Source organism: Carcharhinus amblyrhynchos, chromosome 3 (assembly GCF_965287045.1).
Source record: "Carcharhinus amblyrhynchos chromosome 3, sCarAmb.v2.hapA, whole genome shotgun sequence".
In the NCBI taxonomy this organism is placed as follows: Eukaryota; Metazoa; Chordata; class Chondrichthyes; order Carcharhiniformes; family Carcharhinidae; genus Carcharhinus; species Carcharhinus amblyrhynchos.
Window position 1 is genome coordinate 24,069,527 of NC_137326.1, and position 19,862 is coordinate 24,089,388.

Sequence of the window (19,862 nt, forward strand, 5' to 3'; positions counted from 1 at the left end):
GATGTGCATCAGTGCCCTCAACATGCACAACATGTGGAATCAAGCCTGTGAATTTGGATCTTATACGTGTGAGAAACATTGACTGTCAGAATAACTTTCATGGAGTTGTAGCACCCGAGATGGAAGTCTCTATAGACTAAATCTTTTACAGTCTGTTGCGTTTCGTTTCTAAAACACAGCCTGACCTATGACCTTATCTTTTACAGTCCATTTAACCTGACTCGTATTGTTCAATGCCAGACTGTAATATGTTTAAAAAGTACCCGGTTGCTGACTTGGAACTACACAAAAACTCCATTAGAAACTAATAGTAAAATGTGAATCATGCATAGCATGTGTGGAGGGGCTTGTAGCATTCATGTAGTGTGATGTTTATACAGCTGATGTATACATCTGAAAGCACAGACCAAAGAGTGCTGCCTCCTCCATCACTAACGTACCTTTATCTATTCTTAAATGTTAGCTTTGATATGGTTTACTACCTTCAGAGCTTAAACATAAACGATCCCAAGTTTATTTCTCATGATGGATTTATTTGTAAGTTTAGAAATGGAAACACGAACATCTTTAACTTGGGGTGACAGTTGTGCTTTGTCATGTTCTCCTGCAGATATAAATGAGTGTCTGTTGGCAACCCAGAGCTGCAAATTTGGGGAAATCTGTATTAATACAATTGGTTCCTTTCGATGCCAAAAAACGATTATTTGTGGAACAGGCTACGAACAAATAGATGATCACTGCCAAGGTTTGTAACAAGTACTTTGACGTTTAACTTTCTTAACCTGTTGGCTTTTTTTCTTTAATGTAAATATATATTTATTGTGTGTGGTAATGTAGCAGTTATTAACTGGACTAATAATCCAGAGGCTAGGACAAACAATCCAAAAAATATTTGAGTTCACTCCACTCCTGTTGGATTGAGAATTTCCAGACAGTTTAAAAATATTTATCTTTTTGCCATATGACCCAGAACATCACTTGGAGGAACCACTGAGGATACCAACAATGTACTCTGGCACTGCATTGCCCATCACTCATAGTAGCTTGATAGTATCACCACTGCTTAATTATTGGAAGATAGAGCTTTCCAGACTGAGGACACATTATTATTATGTTTTATTTGTTAGTCACATGTAGATTTACATTAACACTGCAATGAATTTATTGTGAAAATCTCCCAGTCACCACACTCCAGCGCCTGTTCGGGTACACTGAGGGAGAATTTAGCATGGCCGATGCACCGAACCTGTGCACCTTTGGACTGTGGGAGGAAACTGGAGCACCCGTAGGAAACCCATGCAGACAGAGGGAGAATGTGCAAACTCCACACAGACAGTGACCCAAGCTGGGAATTGAACCTGGATCCTTGGCACTGTGAGGCAACAGTATTAACTACTGTGCCACCCTACTTGGCTCATTATTCTACCTGTTGCGGATACATCTGTCAATGGACAACATCGACAGGGTGGCAACTTTGCAGTTCTTGTGGAAACCATGTTCTGTCATCACATTGAGGTCACCCTCCGTCACTGAAGGCACTGTTGCTAAGTTTGCAAATGATACAAAGATATGTAAAGGGACAGGTAGTATTGAGGAAACAGGAGGGCTACAGCAGGACTTGGACGGTTAGAAGAGTGGGCAAGGAAGTGGCAGATTGAATACAATGTGGAAAGGTGTGAGGTTATGCTCTTTGGAAGGTAGAATGGAGGCATAGACTGTTTTCTAAATGGGAAAATGCTTAAGAAATCAGAAACACAAAGGGACTTGGGAGTCATTGTTCAACTTTCTTTTAAGGTTAATGTACAGGTTCACTTTGCAGTTAGGAAGGCAAATGCAATGCTAGCATTCATGTTGAGAGGGCAAGAATACAAGAGCTGGGGTGTTCTTCTGAGACTGTATACGGTTCTGGTCAGACCCCATTTGGAGTATTGTGAACAGTTTTGGGCCCCATTTCTTAGAAAGGATGTGCTAGCCTTGGAAAGGGTCTGGGGGAGTTTCAAAGAATGATCCCTGGAATGAAGAGCTTGTCATGTGAGGACGACACGGTAGCACAGTGGTTAGCACTGCTGCTTCACAGCTCCAGGGACCTGGATTTTGATTCTCGGCTTGGATCACTGTCTGTGTGGAGTTTGCACATCCTTCTCGTGATTGCGTGGGTTTCCTCCCGAGTGCTCCAGTTTCCTCCCACAGTTCAAAGATTTGTGGGTTAGGTTGATTGACCATGCTAAGTTGCCCCTTAGTGTCCTGAGTTGCGTAGGTTAGAGGGATTAGTGGGTAAAATATGTAGGGATAGGGGGGTAGGGCCTGGGTGGGCTTGTGGTCAGTGCAGACTAGATGGGCTGAATGGCCTCTTTCTGTACTGTAGGGATTCTATGATTTCTAATAGTTGAGGGCTCTGGGTCTGTACTCGTTGGAGTTTAGAGGTTGAAGGGAATCTTATTGAATCTGCAGGATACTGTGAGGCCTGGATAGAGTAGGTGTGGAGAGGATGTTTCCACTAGTAGGAAAACTAGAACCAGAGGGCACTACCTCAGGCTAAAGGGGCAATCCTTTAAAACAGAGATGAGGAGGAATTTCTTCAGCCAGAGAGTAGTGAATCTGTGGAACTCTGCTGCAGAAGGCTGTGGAGATCAGGTCACTGAGTATCTTTAAGACAGAGTAGATAGGTTTTTGATTAATAAGGGGATCAGGGGTTATGGGGAAAAGGCAAGAGAATGGGGATGAGAAAAATACCAGCCGTGTTTGAATAGCGGAGCAGATTCGATGGACCGAGTGGCCTAATTGTAGTCCTATGTCTTATGGTGTTCTGTACATTACAACTAATTGGGATGGATGAAGAATAAAATCTAACAGCCCTAAATTGGGTAACTGTAGTTCTGACCCATTGAAAAGGGGTGACTTGGCTCCCCTCTATTCAAGCTCCATTGTTGGTAATAACTAATGTTTAGGTTTCTTTTTCATGAGGAAATGCCCTTTCCAAATCAGAATGCATTTATCTATTTAATACACTTCCACGCACACAGATATACAATCATGGGGAGTTAGAGTCCAAGTAAATGGGTGGCACAGTAGCACAATAGTTAGCACTGCTGTCTCACAGTGCCAAGGACCTGGGTTCAATTCCTGGCTTGGGTGTCTGTTTGGAGTTTGCATATTCTCCCTGTGTCTGTGTGGGTTTCCTCTGGGTACTCCGGTTTCCTCCCACACTCCAAAGATGTGCGGGTTAGTTGGTTAGTTAAATTGCCCCTTAATGTCAGGGGGACTAGCCAAGGTAAATGCATGGGGTTGTGGTGATAGGGTCTGTATAGGATTATGGTCAGTGCAGACTCGATGGGCCAAATGGCCTCCTTCTGGGATTCTATGATTCCAAGTAGGTTTTAAATGATTTAGGTTAGCTGGATTCTTGGATGCAGCCAGATGTTGAAGCCATTGCATTTATACCTTTCAGCTTTTCAAAAGCTGTCTGGCGTTTCTCAGTCCATAAGAACATAAGAAATAGGAGCAGGAGTAGGCCATCTAGCCCCTCAAGCCTGCCCCGCCATTCAACAAGATCATTGCTGATCTGAAGTGGATCAGTTCCGCTTTCCCGCTTTCTCCCCATAACCCTTAATTCCCTTGCCTGTCAAAAACCTATCTACCCGTGACTTAAATATATTTAGCGAGGTAGCCTCCACCACTTCAACGGGCAGAGAATTCCAGTGATTCACTACCCTTTGAGTGAACAAGTTCCTCCTCAACTCTGATCTAAACTGCCCCCCCGTTATCTTGAGGCTGTGCCCTCTAGTCCTGCTATCCTTTCTAAGTGGGAAGAATCTCTCTACCTCTACCCTGTCCATCCCCTTCATTATCTTATACATCTCTATAAGATCCCCCCCATCCTTCTAAACTCCAATGAGTGCAAACAGTCTATTTAGTCTCTCTTTCTAGTCTAACCCCCTCATCTCCGTATTACTTTTGCTTTGTTCTGTATTGGGTCTGTCAGTGGGGCAGCTACCATCTGGAGGCTTGGGATGAACTTATGGCAGCAGTCCTGAAAACCTCATGTTGTCCTGTTTTCTGGTGAGAAAACTATTGCTTGTATTTTTTTCAGTGGTGAGATTGTTTAATCATGTTCGTATAGCACAGCGATGGTCTTTTCCTGCAATCTGGGGTGTGGATTAGATAGTTGGCACCCCCCGGCTTCTTTCCTATGCTGTGTGGGCCACTAACCTGGGCTTTTAGGGGTTTACCCAGTATTTGTAGCAGCATGTGCTCCTGGTTGAAAGATTCGCGCCCGGGCATGTTTGCCTACTCATAGAATCATAGAATTCTACAGCGCGGAAGAGGCCCTTTGGCCAATCGAGCTCCCCCTGAGGTGCAAGGAACTCCTGACCTCGCCCTAATCTCATTGACTATTACTTTGCCCAGCCTTGAATGTTATGATGTGCCAATTGCTTTATCCAAAGCAGTTTGGGAGATTTCAGGGTAATCGGCCAAGTGCTGGCAGATGGGATTAGATGGGAGTTCAGGTGTTGCTTATGTGCTGGTGTGGATTCGATGGGCTGAAGGGTCTCTTCTGCGCTATATGATTCTATGATTGCTCTTGAGCCACATCACAGGCTTTCATGAGTCACTTCCTGAACACAGTGGGTGGCATGGTGGTGTAGTGGTCAGCACTGATGCCTCATAGCGCCAGGGACCTGCGTTCAATTCCTGGCTTGGGTCACCGTCTGTGTGGAGACTGCACATTCTCCCCATGTCTGCGTGGGTTTCCTTCCACAGTACAAAGGTTAAATTGCCCTTAGTGTTGAGAGGACTAGCTAGGGTAAATGCCTGGGGTTATGGGGATAGGCTCTGGGTGAGATTGTGGTATTTGCAGACTCAATGGGCTGAATGATCACCTTCTGCACTGTAGGGTTCTGTAACAGCTCTAAGTTACGTAGTCAAACACGAGGCTGCCACTTGCTGTTCTAAAAATTAGTTTCAGAGGACCTCTCACTTGGTGCCTATAAACCAATTCAAATGGAGTAAAACCAGTGTACTTTAGATGAGTCTTTGGTAGGGAACAGAAGGAAACCTAATCCTTTATCCCAGTCATTGGGGTACTTACGGCAATTTGCCATTGTTTTTACGATCTTATTGTATTGATCTTGCACCTCCTGCAACTGAAGGTGAGACGTTGAAGACTTCAGCTGGGTCACACCCACATTACCCATGACTTTCAGGATAGTTGGGACCTGCAGTTTGAGCCCTGGTCTGACTGGAGCTCAGAAGGCAGCTTATATTAGATAAAGATTTGTATTCATTCCCCCACCACTATTTTGGCAGATAGGCTTTTCAGGGGAACAGCTTCTGGGAATCAGATAGCCACACCCATGATAGTAATAATATACTGGTATCCCCCGCTTGTTTTGGGTAGGCACCCCACTTACACCTTGCTGAATGGTTCTCCAAAAGCTGGCACAAAAATTATAGATTCTATTTCAGACTGGGTTTTTGCACAACCTGGCAGGTGTGGCAGGTTCTGCAAAACTTTACTACATCTTTGCGGAGGTGTGGTCAGTAAAAATGCTGGCTGGAGCAAGCTTGGAGTTTTACATAAACCGACATGCCCAGCCATCAGGATTTCATGTGTTCGCCTTAATATTTTCCCCGGTGGTACCTCAGTGGCACCACGCTTTGGTGGATCACTGTCTACTCCTCATTTGCAGGTCTGTAAAGAGGTCTCCAGTGCCTCATCAGCACCATTGGATTCTATTTATCAAATCCATAGAATCCATAAAATCTCTACAGTGCAGAAGGAGGCCATTCGGCCCATTGAGCTTGCACTGACAACAATCCCACCTAGGCCCTATCCCTATAAACCCATATATTTACCCTGCTAATCCCCCTGAAGTTAAGGGCAATTTAGCACAGCCAATCAACCTAACCAGCACATTTTTCAGACTGTGGGAGGAAATCAGAGCATCCAGAATGGAGAACAAGCAAACTCCAGACAGAGACCCAAAGTCAGAATTGAACCCGGATCCCTGGCATTGTGAGGCAGCAGTGCTAACCACTGTGCCAGCGTGCCTTCAGGGATTCAGGGATTGCCTGGACCTTAACTTGAGTTTGGGCAGCTCTTATTAACAAGGGACCAAGGAAAAGCTATTTACTACCACTTTATAGACCCTTAGACGCCCAACTTAGTCAAGGAAAATGCCCGACACTTTCTCCAGCAGCTGTTCTGTTTCCCTGACCTAGTCAGCTTCCCTGAGACTACCGTCAGTCCTTAATATTTGAGCATCAGCGCCCCATGAAGGGGCAACAAATTTGCTGAGGAGGTTGTTTTGCATTTTGATTTTTGCTGCCATCTTGCTCAGATGTTTTTTGTATGTCACTGTTTGGTCAAAGATAACAGCAAAATAAATAGGATGTTGTTTGTGATTCAGCCTCTCGCCATTGTTCAAGGAGATGCTGCATTCTCTCTTGGTGCTATCATTATGGACGTGGGATATACTTGAGACAGTTTTGCTGCTGCTATGAGGCACAGTGCCATATCTTACAGTAGCTGGTCAGACTTGCAACATTTAGTGTTGCCTCTAGTTTAGAAAATGTCCAAAGTTGAGAGGCACAGCAGATATCGTCAGCTTAGACGAACTTCTGAGGCAGGGTTCCAGGCTGATATCGAGATTGTAAAGGGTTGGGGCTAGAACAGATCCTTGGGTAATCCCGTCAGACTGTCTAACCCAGGCGTTTGTCTCAACATCCGTGTGCAACCTGAACCGAAAAACACGGAGTAATAGTTTGATTGCATTGTCGATTGTCATCATAATCTGTAACCTCTTGATTCAGCAAATTCCATCATTATCAAGCAAGGTGATCAACACTTGCTTTAAGAGGATTGAGAAGGAAATGCCCACAGCAGCATCTGGCATTCCTGAAAATGAAGTGTCAGCTTTGGCAAGGTGCAACGCAGCAGTACATGCACGCATAACAGCAAATCCAGCATGCTATCCACCCCACAGTCAACCGATCAAGTCCACAACCCATTAACATCCAGTTGTGCATGGCGATGAGCAATTAAATAGCAAACAGGACCAGGAAATTCCATGAATATTTCCTTCTCAGCAGTGCAGATCCTATCATGTATGTGTGAAAGATAACGCTGGAGGGTTGGAAAAATATTCTTAGCCAGCCAGGTGCAGTGTGGAAGATCCTTTTCAATGTCTCCCTGATAGGTTCACCATCGCACCTGTCAGTCCTCAACCGATTTGACTCGCATCAGGTGACAGTAAGAAATACTGAGTACAGCGGACACAGCAGAGGCCAGGACCTGGACAATATTTCCAGCTGCAGTGCTGAAATGTGCTCCAGTGCTAATTGTGCTGTTAGCTCCGCTGTTCCAGTACTTCTACAACACCCATCATCAATGTGGATAATTGACCAGTGTGTCCTATCCACAAAAAACAGGCACACAACTTGGACAATTGCTGCCTGTCAAAGTGCCTCTCAGATGGGGGCTATGTTTTGGAGGAAATCTTTAATAATGATATCAGACTGGACATAGAAACATAGTAGAAGACAGGAGCAGGAGGAGGCCATTTGGCCTTTTGGGCTTGCTCCGCCATTCATCACGATCATGGCTGATCATCCAACCCAATAGTCTAACCCTGCCTTCTCCCCATAACCTTTGATGCCATTCGCCCCAACTGCTATGTCTAGCCGCCTCTTGAATATATTCAATGTTTTGGCATCAACTGCTTCCTGTGGTAATGAATTCCACAAACTCACCACTCTTTGGGTGAAGAAATTTCTCCTCATCTCCGTCCTCAATGGTCTACCCCAAATCCTCAGGTTTTGCCCCCTTGTTCTGGACCCCCCAGAATCTACTCTGCATCTACCCTGTCTAGTCCTGTTAGAATTTTATGTCTGTACGAGATCCCCCCTCAGTTGTCTGAACTCCAGTGAAAACAATCCTAACCTAATTAATCTCTCCTCATACATCAGTTGCTCCATCCCCGGGATCAGCCTGGTAAACCTTTGCTGCACTCTCTTGAGAGCAAGAACATCCTTCCTCAGAAAAGGAGACCAAAATGGCCATGATTCTCCCAAAAGCACTGAATTGGCAGGAAATCTGTTCTAGATCCCGATCTTCTGCCAGTTCAGCTTCTCACCTGAATCACCGCACTCTGTGCACTGCAGAGGCCCCAGTCAGGAATATTGTTAACCACGGTGGCACAGTGGCTAGCACTGCTGCCTCACAGTGCCAGGGACCCGGGTCCGATTGCACCTTTGGGTGACTATTGACTGTGCGGACTCTCCATGTTCTCCCTGTGCGTGAGTTTCCTCCGAGCGCTCCGGTTTCCTCCCACAGTTCAAAAATGTGCAGGGTAGGTGGATTGGCCATGCTAAATTACCCCTTAGAGTCTGAAGATATGTAGGTTAGGGGGATTAGCGGGGTAAATACATGGGATTACAGGGATGAGGCCTGGGTAAGATTCTCCTTTGGAGATTCGGTGCAGATTTCCTGGGTTGCGTGGCCTCTGTCTGCACTATAGGGATTCTATGATTCTTCTGATGCATACTTGGCTAGGACCATCCGGCTCCAGACCTTAATACGAGCTTGATCCAAACATGAACATGAGTTGAAATCCATTGGTGATGTGAGAATGACAGCTTGACATCAAGGCAGTATTTCGTCATAGAATCACAGAATCCCTATGGGCAGGAGGCGACCATTCAGCCCATCAAGTCTACACCGACCAGAATCCCACCCAGGCTCTATTGCTGTAACCCCACATATTTACCCTACTAGTCCTCCTGACACTAGGGTCGATTTATCATGGCTAATCAACCTAACCTACACATCTTTGGACTTTGTAAGGAAACCAGAGCGTCCGGAGGAAACCCACACAGACAGGGGGAGAAGTTGCCAACTCCACACAAACAGTGACCTGAGGCTGGAATTGAATCCTGGTCCCGGGCACTGTGGGGCAGCAGTGCTAATCACTGTGCCACCGTGCTGCCCCAAGGAGGCCAAATAAAACTGAAGTGAATGGGGATCAAGGGCAAATCTATCCAGCAGCTTCAGTCAAAGGGCAAATGACTGTGATTGTTGGAAGCCTATCAACTGATGAGGGGTTCACCTCCAGGCCCCATAAATACATTTATTTCACTTCCCTGGAGTCATTGTCATTGTCAGCAGCTGCTAGCCTGCTCCAGCCTGATAGCAGAGGCACCGTTCCTCCCCTGCTCCAACCCAGACAAGATTCACATCACGGGACACCAAGTTAGCAAGCAGCATCCGTCTGAATCTGGCAAAACAGTGCAGTTACAATTGGGAATGATTTTAACCGCTCACTGCTTCATTCTCAACCCAATAGGGGGAATTAAAGCTTCTCCCATGTCAGATACAACATCACTAACAAATTTGGTGGGGAATGGGGGCCTTTGTCCTTCATAGCAACATAGCACTTGGGAGCAAGACTAGGCCATTCAGCCCTTCAAACCTCCTCTGCTGTTCAATTCAGTCGTGGCTGATCTTGTTATGGTCTCAACTCCACTTTATCACCTGTCTCCCTCTCCATAACCTGTGACTGCCTTGTTTATAAAAAGATCCGACTGGTGCTGCCTTGAAGAAATTCAATGACCCAACCTGAACTGTTACGCTGGAGAAGAGAATTTCAAGACTAACAGCTGTTTGAGAGAAAAGGTTTCTCCTCATCTCTGTCTTAAACAGTAGACCTCTTACTCTGAAACTGTGGGTGCAACCTTACCAGCCACTCACACGCTCCCACTGCAGCAAAGTCAGAGAATTTGGCTTCCAGCCAAATCCCTGTTCTCTGCAGGGGGTTGGTGGGAAAATCCCGCCGGTGTGAAGAGTGGTAAGATTCTGGCGTGTGTGTCTCTCCCCCCACCCACCCCCCCAAACTCCCTGTTTTAGTCTCTCCCCCATCCCCACATGTGAAAACATCCTCCCACTATCTATCCAATCAAAACCCCTCAAGATTTCTTATTTTTTTTATTATTAGTATCACAACTAAGGCTTACATTAACACTGCAATGAAGTTACTGTGCAAACCTCCTAGTCGCCACACTCCGGCGTTTTTTCGGGTACACTGAGGGAGGATTTAGCGTGGCCAGTGCACCTAACCAGCACGTCTTTTGGTCTGTGGGAGTAAACTGGAGGAAATCCGTGCAGACACAGGGAGAACATGCAGACTCCACACACACAGTCATCCAGGCTGAGAGTTGAACCCAGGTCCCTGGAGCTGTGAGGCAGCAGTGCTAACCACCGTGCCACCCCTGTTATGTTTCAATAAGATCACTATTCATTCTTCTCCTGCCAAACTCCACCTTATTTAAGAGTTAATTGCAAAGCAAACATAGCTGACGGTATATGATAAGGCTGTCGGCCCAGACTCGAGCAGGACCGTTCTGCTGGATTCTGCCGAGCAGGGTGTGTTATTTTACATACAGCGTGGAGGCAGTTGCAGCATCTTACATTTCCTAGTTTGGCCACCCACGTTTCGCACTGTATAATCACCCACATTTCACACTGTATAATCAATAGTCTGCCAGAAATATATTTAATGATTTTAGTTAAACCAGTGTGGCAAATGTACTTGCATTGAATATCCAAGCAAGATGCCCTGCCGTTGTGTTCACTTTTCAAATCAGGGTGCCAGCTCCACCTAGTGGTCAACTGTATTATCTACAGACAATGAGTAAACTCACCTGCTGCACGACAACTGTGTGGGGAATGGGGCAACAGCAGCAACAATTCATAACAACATGTTTCTTGATGCTTCATCAGAGCAGTGCAAAACAAGATTTGATGCCGGATCATGTAAGAAGATGCCAGGCCAGACGAACACAACACGGTTTGGTGGGGCAGCATTTCCACAGTGGTTAGCAAGATCATAACAAGATCAGTGGTGTCTCACAGCTCCAGGGACCCGGGTTCAATCCCCACCTTGGGTCACTGCCTGTGTGGAGTCTGCACGTTCTCCCCACGTCTGTGTGGGTTTCCTCCGGATGCTCCAGTTTCCTCCCACAGTCCGAAACACGTGTGGGTTAGGTGAATTGGCTATGCTAAATTGTCCCGGGATGCGTAGATTAGAGGGGTTAGCGGGGTAAATATGTCGGGTTACAGGGATAGGGCCTAGGTGGGATTGTTGTTGGTGCAGACTTGATGGGCCGAATGGCCTCCTTCTGTACTGTACGGTTTCTATGACGCCACAATTACAAAGCCTCACAAAAAAAATACCATGAGGTAATATGGCAATAAGATGTTAACTGATGGGACCTGTTTGATTCCTTTAACACACGTGAAAATATCCGAAATGTAGTTCCAAATGTAGAAGTATATAACAGGGAAAATGCCAATCAGCTATTAGAGAATGCCCGTGAATATGCAATGTAGTAACCATAACCTCAGTCAGAAAAAATATCTAGCCGAAAAAAGTCTCCGTCATCTAGCGCTGTTGCTGTAAGTAAATCAGAATTTGTTTCCGTGCTATCTGCAATGATTGTGTGTCTGGAAGGGGAATTGGCCCAGTAGTTCCTGGGTAATTCCTGTGCACGTATCCCTCTGCATGATGGATTAGATAAACACAGCCCTGCGTCCCGATTAGCACAGTGGATGCTGACACACTCTTTTCTCTTCCATTTTCAGATATCAATGAATGTGAGCGAGGCAATCACAACTGTGCAGTGGATTATGAATGTCAGAACACTCCAGGGTCATTCCGTTGTCAACCAAAAATGCGTTGCTCAGAGGGATTTCTGCAGGATTCACAGGGCATCTGTCATGGTAATAGACTTTCTGTGGGGGAGAATAGAAAAGCCTTAAAAGAGCTGTGTGAAGAAGCAAAATTAATTAAAAATTGAACCTAGTTGAATATTTTATGGCATCGTATGTCCAAGTCATTTTGAAGAAATGAAGGCCAGTAGTCAAATATCTGATCTGTTAACCCATTGTGTCTACTCAAAGAAGCCCCGATATCCTAAACATGAATTTATCTCACTGATTACCTTGAAATTGTACAGCGGAGATGTAATCGACGCCACAAATTTACAGGACTCATTTATCTTGGTGAAATGCTACAGCAATTAAAAATGGATACATTTTAATTCTAATCTAATTTGACGTTTTCTCAATTTGCTTCTATTTTAATGGAAATGTTTTAGGCAGCTCCACCGTTCCTCTTTGTTTGTTGAGGAGGTGATGGCCTAGTGGTAATATCAGTAGACTATTTTTCCAGAAACTCGGCTAACATTTTGGGGACCAAGGTTCAAATCCCGCCACAGAACATGGTGGAATTTGAATTCAATAAAAACAATACGGGATTAAGAATCTACTGATGACTGTGAAATCATTGTCGTATAAACCCATCTGGTTCACTAATGATGTTAGGGAAGGAAATCTGCTGTCCTTACATGTTCTGGCCTACATCTGGCTCCAGAGTCACAGCAATGTGGTTGATTCGCAATTGCCTTCCAAGGGCCACTAGAGATGGGCAATAAATGCTGGCCACCAGCGATGCCCAAGTCCTACGAATGAATTATATAAAAAAAAAGTAGCCTTTAACCCTTTGGACTACATGCAGCCCTGGGGAATGTGGGTGCATCCTATTTTAAACAAATATATATTTTTAAAGCTCACACATTATGACAAGAAACGGATTGTTTCTACACCCTTTGCTCTGCAGCAACAGAACTGCAATGGTGCACTCGGTAACTGAGGCCTAGGTATCTACTGGTTTACTTTGTTGTGCCTCCTTTGTGTTTTCTTTGTGAGTGTGAGTGTTGCTGTTACCCAAATAATTAAAGGCCTTTGCCGGCTGATTTTTTTTTTAAAGCCAAACTTGACAGAGGAATGTTTTTTGTTGTCATGTTTTGGTGAATATTTCTTACTGAAGCTACATTATTGTTTTGTCATTAAAGCTGTTCACGAAATGTAAGCTTTGATGACCTGAAGGTTCAGATAGAATGAGTAAATCTCAACATTTTCCGAAAGAAAAACTAAAATAGCCCAAAGTTAAATATCCCTATTATAAATGAAAGCAATTCTACTGGGTTACCATTAACGCCTTCTAGTCCACTTGAAGCAGGCTTAAGGCATTATTTCAGTTTACCAAAGAAACACAAACCTGTATTCCTGCAGAAAAGAGCATTTCCCTTCATGGAAGTGTTAATTTAGAGGAAAGAATATTTTGAACAGATATGGCTATCCTCAGCCTGGACAATATTGCAGTCATGCAGGGATACTGCAACATACCTATCCTACTATTTTTTTTGCCATCAGTGATTTGGCTTGACTAAAAATCAAGCCAAATGTTTCAGCACTAATGGCAGCGAAAGCCAAGGGTGGCACGGTAGCACAGTGGTTAGCATTGCTGCCTCACAGCACCAGGGACCCTGGTTCAATTCCTGTCTTGGGTCACTGTCTGTGTGGAGTTTGCAAGTACCATGTGGGTTTCGTCCCACAGTCTGAATGATGTGCTGGTTTGGTGCATTGACCTGAACGGGCACTGTAGTGGGGCAACTAGGGGAATTTCATTGTAGCTTCATTGCAGTGTTAATGTAAGCCTTACTTGTGATTAATAAATAAACTTCAATCGTTGACTAAAAGAGAAAATGCTGGAAAATCTCAGCAGGTCTGGCAACATCTACAAGGAGAGAAAAGAGCTGATGTTTCGAGTCCAGATGACCCTTTGTCTAAGAGTAATCACTGAGATTGAAATAGAATTTTGCCGCTCTTAGGGTGCGGATCAGAAACCCCAAGGTATATTCTGAAGTCAGACTAAACCCCCAACTATTTGCTATTTTTGGCATTAATGTTACAATACGATGTTTCACTCCAAGTGGGATTCTACTGACAAACTGGATGCTTTGAACCCCAACATTACCCTGGGTCTCTGGATTAGTAGTCCAGCGACAACACCACTGCGTCACTAAGGTCTCTAAGTGTTGCTGCATAATTGTGAAATTATGACTCAAGCATTGATATCAAAATAGAATGTTTAGCCAAAGAACCAAAAATCAGGGAGAAACAAATGAACGTGCAACCCACTTGCAGTCTGGAATTGATCAGGAGAAAAACCAAGTTGCTAAAACAATAGAAAGAGAAAGATGTGATAAAATCTGTTTATTACAAGGTGCGTGCTGGTATATCTACCGACAACATGTAACATCTAATGAGGGCTACTGCTCAACACGTTGCTGAACAATTGAAGGGTTAATGAATTGATTCACACATATGAATATTTTAGACAAAAGATTATTAACTGTTGTTATTAATTTCTCTTACAGACATTAATGAATGTACCACATTAGCTCATCCTTGCAAACCTGGATTTAATTGTATTAACACTGTAGGATCTTACAGTTGCCAAAGAACTAGCGTCTCTTGTGGAAGGGGTTATCACGCCAGCCCTGACGGTACTCGTTGTATTGGTAAGTATGTTGCACAGCACACTGCAATTAGAATCGTAGAATCCCTACAGTGCAGAAGGAGGTCATTTTGCCTATTGAGTGCTATATAGCCCATAAAACCTGCCATTACATCTTGCTCTGTTCTCTGCCACTATTGTTAGGTTCAGGAAACCAGCTATGCAACCATTCGGTAACCCGCAGTGATGCTTGCCCACTTAAAATCATAGAATCCCGACAATGCAGGAAGAGGCCATTCAGCCCATCGGGCACAATCCCACCCAGGCCCTCTTACCCGTAACCCCAATATTTATCCTGCTAATCCTCTGACACTAAGGGACAATTTGGCATGGCCAATCGACCTAACCTGTATGTCTTTGCAGTGTGGGAGGAAACCGGAGCACCCAGAAGAAATCCATGCAGACATGGGGTGAATGTGCAAACTCCACACAGATGGTGATCTGAGGCTGGAATTGAACCTGGGTCCCTGGCGCTATAGGCAGCAATGCTAACCACTGAGCCACCATGACGCCCCAATTCTCATGTCACAATTTCAAAGTATATTTTTTAAAGAAAACCTTTTCAGTCGCTGAATCTTAATGAATCCTTTAACACACGGTACAATTTAAAGATCTGATTGGGGCAATTAATGTTTTCACTGTAGTGAACCCTATGAATCTCTGTTTCTTCAGATGTTGATGAGTGTCAGAGTGGGGTGCATCGATGTGGCGAAGGACAAGTCTGTCAGAACATACCTGGAAACTATCGCTGCGATTGCAAGAGTGGTTATCAGTACAACTCCCACAGCAGAACATGCATTGGTATGTACAACATTTGTATTAATATTCCGGATTACTCCAGAAAATGTACAGATCATGAGAACATGCAACACTAATGCAGGTCTCCATGAACACAGTGCATGTGTTTCAAGCCAGTGTTAATAGTTGCAAATCTGAATGCTAATCAAATTTCCCCCATTGTGGGAATTTTGGCAGGCCTGTGGTCTAAGGCCTATGTTGCGGAGTCAGAATTTTCAGAAAATATTTCTCAAGGCAGGGGGGAAGTCTTACAGATCTCTTCTGGCAGTCTCTATGTCTGAGTCCCGATACTAGAATCCTACAGTGCAGAAGGAGGCCATTTGGTCCATTGAGTCTGTACCAACCGCAATCCCATCCATACATTTACCTTAGCTAACCCCCCTGACACTAAAAGGGCAATTTAGCATGGCCAATCCACCTAACCTGCACCCGTTTGGACTGTGAGAGGAAACCGGAGTAAACCCACGCAGACGCAGGGAGAACATGCAAACTCCACACAGAGAGTGAATCAAACTCTCAAACCCGGGTCCCTGGCGCTATGAGGATGCAGTGCTAACCACTGTGCCACCATGCCGCCCAAATACTGTTGTATTATGAGGCAGGGTGAATTCTTTAAAAAGCAGCAGGGCTGAGCGTTTGACCATTTGGGTCCTGTGCCAGTCTGCGCACAATGAAACCTTTCACCATGATGTCTGTGGCTTAGTCATAACAGTGCCCAGAAAACAATCATTGGCACCATTCCGATACATCAGATTAATTCTCTAATATCAACATTGTCCCGGGACATGGAAGAATGATTTTTGGGTCCGTAATTGGGGTAACTTGTGGTGGTCAATTACTTAAATTTCTGTCATCATTTCTGACAGATGTACACATAATTGAGGAAATAATAGCATTGTGACACAATGTGTGCTATTTTCTGTTATTTCCACTTGACTTATGCAGCGCGTTAATCATTCTGGGGAATTATCCCTGGCGTCCTAGCCAATATTTATTTCTCAATCAACACCACGGAAACAGATTATCTTATCATTATCACGTTGGAATTTGTCGGCGCAAATTGGCAGCTGTGTTTGCTACATTACAACTATGTCCACACTTCAAAATTGCTTGATTGCTACAAAGCACTTTGGGATATCCTATGGAAGGTGCTATATAAATGCAGGGCTTTCTTCTTTGCTAGGATACAGATTCTACTTTTGATGGAAAAATTACTACCCCCCCCCCTCTGGTTTTTGTCTGAAAAATCACAGAATACTACAGTGCAGAAGAGGCCCTTCGGCCCATCGAGCCTGCACCGGTGCATGAAAGGCCCTGACCTGCCCATCTGATCACATCTGCCAGCACTTGGCCCATAACTTTGAATGTTATGGCATGCCAAGTACTCATCCAGGTCCTTTTTAAAGGATGTGAGGCATCCCGCCTCCACCACCCTCCCAGGCAGAGCATTCCAGACTGTCACCACCCTCTGGATAAAAAGTTTTTTCCTCAAATCCCCCCTAAATCTCCCACTCCTCACTTTTAACTTGTGTCCCCTTGTAACTGATCCTTTAACTAAGGGGAACAGAGCTGCTCCCTATCCACTCTGTCCATGCCCCTCATCATCTTGATCACCTCAATCAGGTCACCTCAGTCTTCTCTGCTCCAGGGAAAACAACCCAAGCAATTCCAACCTCTATTCATAACTTAAATGTTCCATCCCAGGCAACATCTTGGTGGATCTCCTCTGCACTCCTTTCAGTGTGCTCACATCCTTCTATAACGTGGTGACCAGCACTGCACACAGTACTCCAGCTGGGACCTCACCAAAGTTCTATACAATTCCATCATGACCTCTCTACTGCAGCCAGCAGCACTTTCTGTGTAAGAAAATGCTGGTAAAACTCAGCAGGTCTAGCAGAGATAAAAAGAAGAAGTCCCACAACAGCAGGTTAGAGTTCAACAGGTTTATTTGGAATCATGAGCTTTTGGAGCATTGCTTCTTCATCAAGCGAGTGAAGGCTGATGACCTGATGAAGGAGCAGTGCTTTGAAAGTTTGTGATTCCAAACAAACCTGTTGGACTTTAACCTGCTGTTGTGAGACTTCTTACTGTGTCCACTCCAATCCAACGCCTGCATCTCCACATCAGAGAGAAAAAGAGTTATTGTTTCGAGTCTGTGTGACTTCTTCAGAGCATCTTCCATGTGTCTAACTGCTGACTGCTCAGTCATGTCCATGCCTCACCCAGTCTCTCCTTCCTCATTGTATACCCCACTTGGAAGGACATTTCTGGCCATCCATTAGCTTTAGAGGTTTTAACTTGGACCTTGGTCTCTTGAGATGTCTAGACTTTTTAAGGTATGGCACGCGGTCAATTAATGTAAAGTCCAATAAGCAAAGTAGAAATGACTAATCTTCACCTGACACCTGCCCCCTACTTTGCCATCAACAATCCCTTCCTCCAAGATACAGATGTGATTTCTTACTCAACAGGTGACCAGTCTGACATTTGGCATCTTTAGAGATGATCAGGTGTGTGCGTGCAGCTATAACGGAAGGAGATGGGTGCAATTATGGAGCTAAAACCTGCTCCTACCACACAGTGTTTATAGAACAGAATCCCTACATTACAGAAGGAGGCCAATCGGCCCATCAAGTCTGTATTGACCACATCTCACCCAGTGCAGCTCGCAGCACTGCAGAGAAGGAGAGAAACTCTGACTTTATGGCAGAGGGATGGTTGTCAATCTCTAGCAATGTGAGAAACAGTCCCGAATTCTGCTCTGTTGACTGCAGCTTTGTATGATTTTGCAGCATTTGTCCCCAGTGTTATCAATGAGAAGATGAGGTAAATGAGTAGCGGGCTGGATTGCCCCTGTTCAGTTTTTATCACCCATGGTGGTTGCTACTTTTTCATTGTACAAAAGAAAAATACCAAAGAGCTGGCACCAGCTGTGAACAGCTGGCTAAGTAATTCTGAAAGCAATTCTGCCTTGGCCCATTGTTGTGAGAACGCTTTCAATGAATGGAACTTTGCATTATTTATTTCAAAGATTATTGCACAAATATTAATTAATGCAGACCAGCATCCAATAATACCAACAATTCCCTGACATTGCAACGATGCTTTGCCTGGCACCAGTCTGTCAGGCAGGCTGTTGTGTTTAATGGAAACTATTCAACTGTAACTATATGGCCAAATGTTACATATAATGGCCTGGGTCTATTACCTACCTGGACAAACATAGGAACACAGAAGACAGGAGCAGGAGGAAGCCATTCAGCCCTTCAAGCCTGCTCCACCATTCATTATGATCACGGTTGATCATCCAACTCAACAGCCTAATCCTGCTTTCCCCCCTCCCTTAACCTTTGATCACATTCGCCCCAAGTGCTGCATCTAGCTGCCTCTTGAATGCATTCAATGATGTCAGTGTTGACACTAGATGGATCAGGTTCCAGGAGCTTTGCTGTACTTTCCTCAGAAAACTACTTATAAAAGAAGTCTGGTGTCACTATGCAAAAATCTTGTCAAAAACCATTTCCACGATGATTCAGTGTTAATGTGCTATAGACGTGCATTGCTGTTTTGGAGGGGCAGTACAGACTCAATGGGCCAAATGGCCTGCTTCTGCACTATAGGGATTCTATGATTCTAATCATTGCCCATCATCCAACGGGTTCAGTTGAAATAAGTCAATAACAAAAGTTTGTATCTATGTGTATCATTGGAACAGAGAACAAATGTAGAACTAGCACTTACACAGGCAAGATGGGCCGAATGGCCTTTTCCTAATTTTTCCTGAATTTCTATGAAAGAATGCTAACCATAGAATCGCTATAGTGCAGGAGACCATTTGACCCATCGAGTCTGCACCAACAACATCCTACTCAGGCCCTATCCCCATAACTCCACGTATTTACCCTGCTAATCCCCTGACACTAAGTGGTAATTTTAGCACAGCCAATCCACCTAACCAGCACATCTTTGGACTGTGGGAGGAAACCAGAGCACCAAGATGAAACCCACTCAGACACGAGGAGAATGTGCAAACTCCACACAGACAGTGACCCAAGACGGGAATTGAACCTGGGTCCCTGACGCTGAGAGGCAGCAGCGCTAACCACTGTGCTGTGGTGCTGCTAATGATATCCATTACACCCTGCTTAGTGAATGATCCACTCCAAAATATCTGAAAATCTTCAATTATTATAAAAAAATCTTTTCAAACCAACAATCCAAAGAGTAAGTATGAAAAGAAAGCACAAGAGTAAGTATGAAAAGAAAGCTGTGATTTCCCTAATGCACTGATTTGTGTCACTTAGTCAGGGTAGTTTGGATTAATATTCACCCGTACACATCATTCAACTGTGTAATTCTTTGCCACTTATACGCCATCCTATTTACATGACATGGTAGTCATGATAAATGAAATAATTCTCCTGAAGTGTTAAGTAATTTCTCCTTCTATTGAAGTGCAAAATTACTCAACTATGAACAGTCATTTTTATGTAAAATGCATTATGAACATGGCGATTTTGATGAGTGTGGACTTAACGGTGGACAGTGTAAAAGTGATGATTAATATCACATCAGGGTTAACAATCTGATGTTTTTCCCAATTTTTGGTGAACCGTCCCACACTTTCTTACTTGACATTTACAG

The 19,862-nt window shown here is 44.4% G+C and overlaps 1 protein-coding gene across 1 annotated transcript in view; it reads left to right on the forward strand.

Annotated features, from left to right (window-relative positions):
- Positions 1–19,862, forward strand: part of fbln2 (fibulin 2) — a 217,955-nt gene that overhangs the window by 174,374 nt on the left and 23,719 nt on the right. The window contains exons 12-15 of the mRNA XM_080182283.1: positions 611–745; positions 11,639–11,776; positions 14,278–14,421; positions 15,090–15,218. Coding sequence (XP_080038409.1) covers positions 611–745; positions 11,639–11,776; positions 14,278–14,421; positions 15,090–15,218 — 546 coding nt within the window. The remainder of the gene's footprint in view (positions 1–610; positions 746–11,638; positions 11,777–14,277; positions 14,422–15,089; positions 15,219–19,862) is intronic.